Source organism: Athene cunicularia, assembly GCF_003259725.1.
Source record: "Athene cunicularia isolate RWA chromosome 5 unlocalized genomic scaffold, athCun1 chr5_part1, whole genome shotgun sequence".
Classification (NCBI taxonomy): domain Eukaryota; kingdom Metazoa; phylum Chordata; class Aves; order Strigiformes; family Strigidae; genus Athene; species Athene cunicularia.
In genome coordinates this window covers 23060582-23072642 of record NW_020799101.1, presented here as the reverse complement: position 1 = coordinate 23072642, position 12061 = coordinate 23060582, and the positions used below count along the sequence as shown (strand labels likewise).

Below are 12061 nucleotides of genomic sequence, written 5' to 3'. Positions count from 1 at the left end.
TCCTTTAGTAAAAGTGAGGGAACCCCTTTTCTATCCTGGCTTGGGGAGCTCTCCTAGATGGAATGGCAAAAATTCTCCTTCCTCATGATCACTCACCCCCTTTCCTTTTGGTAAAAGATACACTATTGATTCAAGGGGAGAAAGGAATGAAAATGGAAATGGAAAACTTTGAATGATCAGTAGCTTCCTTCCATTTTCCAAGATAGTATCTCACGATTAGTGAAACAACTCCCTGGTTTTTAGTCATCTCACCTCTGCCTTTTGGCACTCTATCATTAATGAGGTGGGAAGGAGGGAACAGTAGCAAGTGAAATGTCTTGGTACATAGGGGCAGGGACAGTACAGAAAGAAATATAGTGCTAGAGGGAGGGAAGATATGAGGAGAAAGGAAAATGGTGTAGTAAAGAACTAGCAGTATATTGATTTAAAAATCCAAAGCACAACAAGACAGGGAAGAAAAGGGAACTCTGGGGACATGGTATATGACAAGAGTTTGGCCTTCTACAGTGTACAGTGCCATTTCTTCTAGCTCAGATAGAAGCTGGGCTGAGAGGGCTGAATATTTTGACATATTTTTATTGGATCCTATTTTCCTCATAGAGAAGAGGAAAGGCTTTTTTTACACGCTGAGGATGTGTAGCTTCAGTGCATGTTTGCTGATGTTTTAATAGACATACATTGCCTCTGGTAAGTTTAAAACCTCCTGAGATGCAGAATATCGCATCAGGTGTTTCAACACTTTCCAGGGGAAGAATACCCTCCATTTTTATTTCTCATTTCTTCATCAATGCAGTTACTTCACCCTGATGAAGTCCTAGTGTTTCATTTCCAAGCCTGTGGGTGAGGAGCACAAAGGATGTGCAGCCCACCTCCACATGTCCGTATGTTACACCTTTCCATACACTTTTTGCTTAGTTAGCTAGGGCCCTTTGGGGACAGGAACTCCTTTCAGATACATTTCTTCTCTTGTCCCCATTCTCTTTCCCATGGTCCATCCTGTTACCATAAGATGATGCAACACCGCATCACCACTTGACTTCGAGACCCGTCACGACGACCACCAAAATTGGTGAGCTCCCCCTCATATTTTGATCTACTCTAACCACTGGCTGTGAAGGAATGAGCAGTGGGTTATAGGCTATATTTTGCTACATGGTGACATTTTGCACCTCTCATCAGGGTTGACTAGAGAGAGAAAGTGTTGAGTGAGAACTGGGGAGTGGGAATGGGATGGGGACATGTGTTGCAAACTTCATAAAAATGGGAAAAGACCTTAGATATTTGAATTATGATTGACTTGATGCTGCATTGATAACCCTTCTGAGCTCTGCCCAGTCTGGTTGTCTGTTAATTCAAGAGATTCCAGGTGGCATGCCCCTAATCTTCTGAAGAACAGTGAAATTATAGGCACTGCCTTTGCACTGCATGAAGCAATTTATTTCTCAATATAGTCAACTAGTGCAGCCTGGGACATAAACAGTATTTATAGAGCAGTCCAGGCTGAATGTGATTTAACTATCCTGCAAAACTAGGTAAATTGGCAATTGTTACTAGATTCATTTTTAATAAATACATTTTTCATTACATATGATATTAGACCACTCCTAACACTCAAGGTGTGACCTTGAGTAAACCACTTAACCTGCCTACATTTGAATTTCACTGTCTGTAAAAGGGGAGTCATATGTAAGGCATTCTGGGGCTTAACCATCTGAAGCATTATGTTATTCCTGATATTTCAAAAACTTTGCTCTTTCAGAGACATCACAAATGTTTACATTTGGTGTTTCTTGGGTTTAGATTTGTGAACCTTCACAACACAAAATTTACAGGTGGAAGATCACAACTGATACTGGCTTAAGATTCCTACACAATCCTTATATCACCATAATTTTTTTCTGATGTTTTACTGTCCTCAAGCCACCCCATAAGGTTTTTGCATTATTAGAAGTGCCTTTATGACTTAATCCCATCCTTTGGCCAGTTAAAATACAAGGTTTATTTATGGCCTAAATTTTGACAGGTACTGCAGTCTGAATTGATAGCAGAAATACAGCCACGTATTGAAACCTTATTTGTAGTTTAAAATGGGTCCAACTCTAGAAGAGTTCAAATTTCTGACTGAGTCACAGCTCCTCCAGAGTTTTGATACATCAGTGAATGCTGAAGTATAAAGTTCAGTTTTAGCTAATCTTGCTTTCAGGCTAATCTTCCTTACTAATGAGATTTAGGCAGTTCATTTCCATACTGTATTTCTACAATCATCATAAACACTACCAAGAATGAATCTACTTCTTTGTTGTCCATCATTTCTGGCCAGGACTCAGTGTAAGATGCAAAGTAAAGGAAATGTCTGGCAATAATGTTATTCACCCCCCTTCACTAGGACGACAGTTAACGATCTTCAACACCCAGGCGCAAATAGCCATAGGAGGGAAGGACAGAGGGCGTCTCTTCCAAGGCCAGCTCTCCGGTCTCTATTACAATGGCTTGAAAGTGCTGAACATGGCAGCAGAGAACAACCCCAACATTAAAATCAATGGAAGTGTCCGACTTGTTGGGGAAGTCCCTTCTATTTTGGGAACAACACCCACAACCTCGGTGCCACCAGAAATGTCTACTACAGTCATGGAAACAACAACTACGATGGCCACCACTACAACCCGAAAAAATCGGTCGCCTCCCAGCATCCAGGTGAGTCAGTCTTCTGCATTTCCTTGGGTTCCTAATTAGTCTTCTGTTTTACTGTTCACTTGTTAGTTAATGGGAGCCATGTTCTCTGAACCATGCTCCATTGAACTCTTTAATAATGTTGTACAGAGTAAATCATCACAAAATATTGTCTTCCTGTGTCGATGAACAAACAGCTGGATGAATTATTATGGCACATGTACATGATAATGGGGAGAGATTTTGCTTCTGTTCTAGTGCAACCCCATTTATGTAAGTAGGATTGCCCCAATGTGAATGAGAACACGATTTTAACTAAGTTTCTGCAGTTCCATATGTGGGGAAATGTGTTCCTAAGAGAGTTACAAAGCTTAATGAGGGGTGGGTGTATGGTTATTTATTATTATGACAGTACCTACTCATGCAACAGTGAAGTTCATAATGGGGAGAAAAGCAATGGAGTGTTACTTTAAGGTAGAGCCATTTTTCAATTTCCTTTTATAGCCTTCCTGTAGAAAATCTTAGAGGAACACTATCAAGATCATTTCCTTGCAAAATGTAGATGTTCCAGCACAGAACGGCTCTAATGTTTTTGGTAAAAATCATTCCTACAAAAAAAAAAAAAAAAGAATTTCAGATGTTCTGGCTTAATTATGCCAAAGTAGTGTTTTCAGTTCTAAAAATGTAATGGTTTTAGAACCACTTGTGTGGCAGAATATGGTACTGTTTAGAAATAAACACCTTAAATTGATATCCTTGTCTGTACAAAGAAAAGAATCATGTAAATAACAAATCTCAGCAGTGGAACAGATTTTGGAAATTATTTATTTCAGTGGCCTACTATCATGTTAGCAACTAGGATCAAACATTTGTTTTACAGTCTTTATTTATATCAGAACCTAATTCCGTAGAAATCAACATACTTTCATTGACACCAGTATACACTGGCTGAGACACTGGCAAGTTATTATTGATCAGAGTGTGCCTCTGTGTCTTCAGAGAAAGGCATATTGTCTGGTTGGAGAAGAAATTTAAATTATTCCATCTGCTTCCCTGGAGCAATTTCTGCTGCTTGGGACAGAAGACCTTAATAAAATCAAGGACTTAGAAGTCTGTAATCATACAAGTTGCATGCTTGCTTTCTAACTGCTTCAGAAGGTTTAATCGGATTGTGTTTGTATATATATATGACCATTCTCATTATTTTTTATCTAGTCTTAGTCACTTAGGATAAGAAAACACAAAAATCATCCTCTGAATTGTGTAAGAGATCAGGCCACACCTGGATTATTGTTTCCATTTCTGGGTTCCTCAGTGCAAAAGAGAGATGGAGCTACTGGAGATTGCAGCAAAGGGCCTCTAAGATGGTTAAGGGACTGGAGCATCTCTCCTATGAGAAAAGGCTGAGAGAGCTGGGATTTTTCAGCTGAGAGAAGGCTCAATGGGGATCTTATCGATGTGTACAAATAACTGAAGGGAGGGTATAAAGAAAACAGTGGTTCCCAGTGATAGGACCAGAGGCAATGGACACAAACTGAAACACAGGAGTTTCCCTCTAAACATCTGGAAACCATTTTTCTACTGTGAGAGTTACTGAGCATAGGCATACATTGCCCAGAGAAGTTGTAGAGTGTCCATGCTTGTAAATATTCAAAAGGTACATGGTCCTGGGCAACCAGCTCTAGGTGACATTGCTTGAGCAGAGGATTGAACCAGATGACTTCGAGTTCCCTTGCAACCACAATCATTCTGTGATTCTGGCTGCAGTGGAATTTACAACTATTAGACTAATTAATTCCAAGACAAGGTTTAACATTGCATTGCCCCCTTTGGTAGTCTGTAATTCCAGCTGGCAGCAGGACTGAGATTATTGGAGTTATTAGCCTCAGACTCTCAATAGGTGATTTATAAAGACTCAGCTAAATGAGGGGCAATTACCCCAGGTTTGGTCACTGTTTGTCATAAATTTTGAAAGAATTACAGTTCCTTCTCAGTGTCTAGCTCTAATTTTAGAGAAAATCTTTGTACAATTACATCTCCAAAAGAATAAATTCTGTGGTCCTGATCCTGCTCTTGTTAGTTTATTAGAAATTTTCTATAATTTATAAAGTCTGCAGAACTGTGTTTAGCTATAGAACTGTAGCAGAGAGTAGCACTGGACCTTTATCTGCTGGGTCAAGCTGGAAGTGATCCTGGCTTACTTGAAGACGAGCTCTTCTGGAAAGCTTCCTGCTTAGCCTACATGGCAGTTCACTCAGCCTGTAGAGACCTGGGCGCTGAAAGAGCATCAAAAGGATTTAATAAAGTGTCAAAGTGCTTCTAAAAACATGGTAAGAGCAGTGATTTCCTGGATACACATGCACCACAACAAATGACCTCATCTCAGCTGATATTAAAGCAATAAGTCTTTGACACTTCATGCTACCCACTGAAAGAAAGATAAAGGTCAATATGTACCTCCATTACAACTTTCAGCATTTCAATATCAGGCCACTTTATTGCTGTTGCAGCACAGGTGGCTCACCTTTCTTCCATACTCTTGGTAGAATTTGATTCTGTCAGCTTAAGTTGCATTATTTGGGTGGTGAAAGTGAGAAGAAATTGTCTTTATCTGTTTGGACAGTATCTCCAGCTGTGGTTTTCAGATGCCTAATGGTTATTTTATCTTGCTTGTGTTCAACATCACCATTGTCAAGCCTGCTTACAATTTCAGATCTAAGTGGTGGAAAAATCTAATAGAACAAGTTTGTTCTTTGGGGAATGTAAAATATAGCTACCTAAGGCTATGAGTGGTACAAATACAGTTAGTTATTACCTTGCTCCAGCTTTCTCTTCTCTTTTCTGTTCAGAAATAAACAGGTTTTCTTCACTTTCAACACCATTCACAGTTTAGCCTCTTCTTTCACCATTCTGATCAGCACAATTCAAGCATTTTTTTCTCACTTCTTAGATTTAATTAGAATCTTTCTGCTTCCTGGTACCATCCACAAGGAAACAGCAGGTTATTTTTCCAATCCCATGAACTGGAAACCTCCTTTCATCATGATGCATGCCAAAATGTTGTCAGAGGTTAGGCTGTTGATGGTCTAAGGCCGCTGTTTATCAAGCCAATCAATATTGTCACATTTTTTATTTTACTATCCATTTTTCTGTATCCATCTGTGATACCTTCTTTTGTGCTTAGGTTTCAGACTCCTTGGGTTCAAAATGTACTTTTTATTCTGCACATGTACGCTATTTAGCACAAAAGGGTTCTGGCCCATTGTAGAAATACCAAGCATGATACAAGTAAAAGTAAAGCATCTAATGCAAAATAGCAAGAATCAGGATAAAGAATTATTATCCTTACTGTATTAGAACTATCTGTGCTATTTGTATTACTCACTTTCATATATATAAGTAACTAAAACTTCTCATTTTTGGAAGGCATATAAAGCTTGTGCAGAATATCATATCTGTAATCCCAGTGATACATAATCCAGGGAAATTTCAGTAGGATTTAGATTTACACATCACTTGTTAAGGAAATACAGAAGAGCATGATAACTGCAAAGATTTCTTCAGCTTGTAACGTGCACCAAGATACCTTCTGCAGTTAGGTAGTCTGAGTACCGCCAGAAGTATTTTAGAGCACAGTTAGACTAAACATCTGGGAAAATTAAGTGCTTTAAAAATACACAGTATATGCATAGAGCAATGACATGCTTTTCAATTTGTGAAGATCCCAGACATGGGATCTAGTCTTGGACAAACAACCAAGACAAAAGGAACTGAGAGAAAAATATTACTGGAAATACCTCGTGTCAATGATATTAGCATTTAAAATGTCTGTAACTTCATTTTGTTTTAAAATTTGTAATAACGTTTCTGCAAGGCAGTGAAACACGGTTCAGTGGAGGACAGGCAGGATTTGAGTGGGAAACACTTGAGATGTATGACTGTATGCTATACTGATAGGAATATTTCTGTGATTCAAATATCCTTCAAAGAGGCCTTGAAGGAAGATAACAAGAGCTGACCTTTTTCTGTTAGCTGAAAATAAGGGAGAAAAAGGAGTTTCGATTCGTGTTCATTTCAGTGACTTGCAAATGATGCTTGTGCTCTGCTGCCCCTGAGTACAAATGCTGATTTGACTTTCTCACGTGTAGTTTTGTTCTGCATTTAAGTACAGTCTGTTCAGAAGTGACATGTGTTGTACTAAATTCCGGCTGCTGGTCTCAGGGCCCTGACACATCAGACTCTCCTTTGATAATAATATTCTCTCTGGGATTTCTGCTTTGCCACGTTACCGTATGAAGGCCTCAAAGACAAGCCGTTAGCTTTTGTGTGTGGTACAGTAGCATGCTGTGCAGGCTGCTATTAGATGAGAATCACTGTACTGTGCCACGTCGTATTCTTGCAAGGCTGCCATGTTTCTCACAGGGTTACTTCATTAGCAATTGTTAAAGGACCTGGAATCCCATGTGTCCCTATTTCTTGATTTAAAGCACAGCTTCAATTATTAACAAAGTAGTTCAGGGATTTCTGGGTTTGGGAGAGTTCAGTGAAAAAGAGTTAAAGTGACACTCATACTCTTGGCTTCTGCTTCCATGTCAGCTCCTTATATGCTCAGAATTTATTTAGTCAGTTAAAGCTTTTTGGGAGCCTCTCCTTATCCTCTCATGTGGCACATTCTGTCCAGTTCACAGATGGGTCATTCAGTTTTCAAATGATTTGTGTAAAGATATCTTTGAAATTAATTGCAGAAGCTATGAACACGACCAATATGATCAAACAATGCCAATTTATTGAAGGTAAGCAAGCCCTTTTATAATGCTTTCTCCTGTGCACGTGAATGGTACGTGGTACAATCCTTATGATTGGATAGTTAGCTTTGTCCACGCACTTCAAGCCTTCTCGCGATTGGATAATAAGTGCCACACTCAATGTCTTTCTCCACCCAACCCATCTCCTGGAGTTGTTTGTTTGCTGAGTTCTTTGTTCTCCCTTCAGGGCTATGTCCTTGTCATGTCCTTGCCAAGGCATGCACATGTGCAGGATTGCTCACATGCCCATTATCTCCCAACAGTTAATTACTAAGTAAAGCTAGTCTAGAAAAGCCTGCATGGTGATACATGAGTCTTCCGCTGAAAACGTGTTTGGTTCGGTGAATCCAAGACATGATTCCAGCTGGTGTGTGGGTCCATAAGGAGAACTGCTCCAGATAAATTCTGGAGGCCCTAGGGCCCACTGACCTAGGGCAGGCCCCTAATATGTCTGCCCTATGACATGGATGGCTGGGGTCCCAAGACCAAAATCAGAAAGTTTTCTGTTCAAAAGAGCTCAGGACACTTCTGGGAGGACAGATGGACTTCTGGCTATCCTTTCCATGAGGAAACAGAAACTGTATGCTGTTACATATCAGTGCATGCCTCAGCCTCTTGAGATGAGGATAATGACACTTGCCAAACTGTTCAAACTGTAGCTTGAAGATGACGAGAATAAATTATTGTGGATGTTTTCAGCTATGATCTTAGATCCATAGAATGACAGTGTATGATATATAATATGCAAATTGTTCTCTCTAAAGAATAGAAGAGAGGATCTGTCCATTATCCATATGGAGAGTCCAGCCCAATGACATGGCTCAGAATAAGGTTCTCAACCTTTTCTTTTAACCATTAGGCTTTCCAGCCTTTAACTGTGTTTTCTACTGAAGGTCCAATAATCTTGATTAATGTCTTTCCATAACATGCAGCTCCAGGCTAAATCCTTTCTTACAGTGCATATCACAAAGGAAAATAGCACAGAAGATTTGTCAGTCTAATTAGACTTTCACTGTCAGCTAAGACAAATAAAATTGTCTCACCCTTGGTCTTGCCTAGGCACTTTCTTTTACACTCATAGATAATAACTGGGGGGGGGAGAAATTGGCCTTTAGTTTTTGCTTCTTATAAGTCACTAGTGACATTTTCATCCCAAGACTGCAAAGCTCTAATGAAAAAAGAGCTTTTGATGAGTCTCTGCTTTAAAGACTGACTTCACTGGTCCATTGGTACTGCTGAGAATTACGCAGTCTGGCACTCATCCTTACTTTTCTGCTTCTTCCTCAACTAATTTTTCTTAAAGAGACCAGGGCCCCAGACCTGTACCGTCTTTCAGAGTGGAATCCTTTCTCCTGCACTACAGTCCTGTTGAGTGAGATGGTAAAGTTAAATTGCTGAAGTGATATTCACAATATGGCATTTACTTATTCACAGTGACATCTCTTCTGTGATGATTAAATGGTAACATGGCTTGGGCAGAGAAATAAAGAAGAATTTGAAAGCAAGAATCCAAATGTGGGATAGAACATTTTCATGCAAACTACTGTTTATGTAGCTTACAGAGTGATTAATTCAATAATACTAAATGACTTCTAAATAATTCACAAGTATGTAGCATAGAAATAGATTTCTGAAATACAGAATCTTTTGCATGTAATGTAATAGCTACACAGCCAGAAACACGTATATGATACGATAATGTTCTATATGGGAAAGCGATAAAAATATTCTCCAAGTTTTAACTGAGTATTAAATGGGGGAGTGCTGTGGTGTGTTTAAATTATATTTATCGATGTACCATTCAGGATAATCAGATTACTTATAAAACTCATATAACCTAAAATATAATCCTATATTTTCATCATTTCATTAACTTTCTGCATAAGTCAGGTGTGCTGCACTCTGAAAGTGCTATAGTGAATGAGGAGTTCAGTACCCATCCAAAATGAGAATACGATTTCACTATAGTAATATTTTTCCAGCCTACGCTTCCAGGTGCTGACAAGTAGTGATGATGGAAATAAGCCTTGTATTTCTGCTAAGCACAATTACAGTAATAATGTTGTATTTATAAAACAGCTCATGCATATGCTGGTGTATTCTGTCATTTGTTGACATTATCACTAGTGATATTTGAACATTTAACTTAGTTACCACCGTCAGCTCCAAATGGAGACTACCCTTTCATGACTTCAGAGGAGGGATTTCTATGCATGTGTGTGGCAAACTTGAGTGCAACAAGTTGACAAATAGTATGGTTTCTCAAAGTTTACACTAATTTTCTTTGGATAACCTGTTTTTACATAGTAGAGTTGTCAAATAGTCACTTCAGCGACTTCTCTAGGTGTTCTGCTGGGACCCACATTGTCTTTTCATTTCTTCAGTCTGATAGTTTAGAGAAGGTCCAGGTTAGCTAATTTATTTCTGTAAAGGTTGAATTTACGTCGCCTTTAATCTGGCAATCATTTGGGACTTGCAGCAAAATCTCAGCTGGTGTTTTTGCACATGTACCCAGTTCTGTTCTACTGTGAATTCTGGAAATAAAAATTTGGCCAGTATATGAAGAGGGGGCTGGTCTAGCACATTTCTAGAATTTCAGCACTTTTTTAGATTTTCTCTGGTGAATTTTTTTAATCTTGATCAAGAACTTATTGAAATACTTGCTTTATTTTAGGTGACCAAAAACCATGCCCTTTTCTGTAATAAAAAGATAAGAAGATGTAATAACAGCTGTAGTAAACTGATACCTACCTTCTTCAGACAGACAGGCAGGCATACATTTCTCAGAAAGTACCCTTAATAACATCAGTATGTACAATTTTTTTAGGGCATAGTATCCCTTTGTGTATTATACATGTCATTTGCCCTGCCAGATGGGATTCCTGAAAGTCACATAGCAGATTATTTTCAAAATCTGATTAATACAGTATTCAGGAACCAAACCTACTATAGCTGACCATACATTTGATCACAAGCCAAATGAAAGAACAGGACAAGTGTATTGTTCTAGGATGGTTGTGCAGCAACAATATATGATGAAGAGATCCAATACTGTAAAAGCAACTGCTTAGAAATAAATGGAATAGAATCAATGTTTATAGCTCAAATATAGTTGGAGGATTGGCTCACATTTTGTTATAGCATATCTGCTCTGCTCGCTATTTATATACTTCAGGGAAATGCCTAGAAGGTGTAGAGATTTCCAAAATACTTCCAGAACATATAGTTCCATTTTATTTGTTTGGGGTTTTTTACAAGACTGGCTGAGAGGTGGGAATGTACCTTTTACCTTTCCTAGATCATATTTGAATGAACGTGCAGAAATTAGAAACACATCCATGCTGTTGTGACAGACCCGCTTTCTGAAACCATCTAATTAATGCTTTGCATTTTCTGTAGAATGATGGTATTGTTAACTAGCAGAAACAGAAGTTTCTTTTTCATCTGTGGGATGAGTTGTCACTGATTTGCAAGATATGTCTGTCATGGTACAGCTCTTAAAAGCAGCGATTAGCAAGACAACCTATACAACCACCAATTCTTTCTCTCCTCCCTTAGATGGCATATGAGTAGGTGGGATGTTGTTAATTTTGATTGCAAAATTACTTCTATTATATTCTGAAAGATAAGAATTTGTTTCCACAAGATTACAACTGAATAATAAAGCAAAAGGAGTGAGGAAATTGATTTCAGTTCTCTTGGTATTGCATGGGAAGTGAATGCTCTCCTTCTTTCTTATAGTGTGTTTTTGGAGAAAAATTTGGTCTGTTGGCTTTTCACCCTTATGACTCATGAAGGGACCATCTTCCCTAACAATTGCTTTGAGAGTTTTCCACTGGTGCTGTTGCCCATTTTGCTGTGTCTCAGGTTGGGTGTGCTAAGGAAATTGATTTGTGGGTAAGGACACTTCCAGGGAATACTGGTAGTTTATTAGGAGGTTTGTATGAGAGAGTAGGAGACACTGGGAATGCTCTAGTGGCTAAATGTATGAAACTGAGTAGAGAAAGGATGAATACTGAGGTGCAGACAAGGAACTAAGATCCAGAGGACAATATACATCTATCTTATAGAGATATGGGAATGAAACAGCAAGATTTGAAGATGGAGAGTGACATGGCTATGTTCTAACATCTCTGGTTTGGATAGACAGAGGTTTGAAGAAGAGAGAAATTCATACCCGTAAGACTTAGTAACCACCCTTCTACTTTTTAATCGCTGCTTTGTTCCACACTCCATCTTCCCCAGTGATAAAGGGAAATCTTTTTTTTTTTTTCCAAACTGGCAGGGTCTCAGTTCAGTAGAACTGCTGGCAGTGAGATCTGAGGACTCATGGCTTCTTCCACAGCAGTTCAAAGTCAGGCAGATCTGGACTCTCACACACTTGTACTAAAATAATCTAAAAAGCACCTCTTCCTCTCACTTGCAACAGCTCTTTTCCAATAACTGTTTCAGAGCAGGAAAATTCATTCTTAGGGTAAAAAGGGTCAGGTCAGGTAAGGAGAAAAAGCTACTATATGTTGTGTTCATCTAACATTCAAGCAATAGCCTCAGTGTCCAATCCATACAGAGATTTGCACAAATAGCTT

General features: G+C 38.8%; 1 protein-coding gene across 24 annotated transcripts in view; it reads left to right on the top strand.

Moving 5' to 3' along the window:
* Positions 1–12061, top strand: part of NRXN3 (neurexin 3) — a 991793-nt gene that overhangs the window by 877801 nt on the left and 101931 nt on the right. For 15 of the 24 annotated variants that reach the window (XM_026849892.1, XM_026849889.1, XM_026849878.1 and 12 more), the window contains 2 exons: positions 1010–1069; positions 2387–2694. In XM_026849892.1, coding sequence (XP_026705693.1) covers positions 1010–1069; positions 2387–2694 — 368 coding nt within the window. The remainder of the gene's footprint in view (positions 1–1009; positions 1070–2386; positions 2695–12061) is intronic. The other 9 variants (XM_026849885.1, XM_026849877.1, XM_026849888.1 and 6 more) reach the window with 1 other exon arrangement.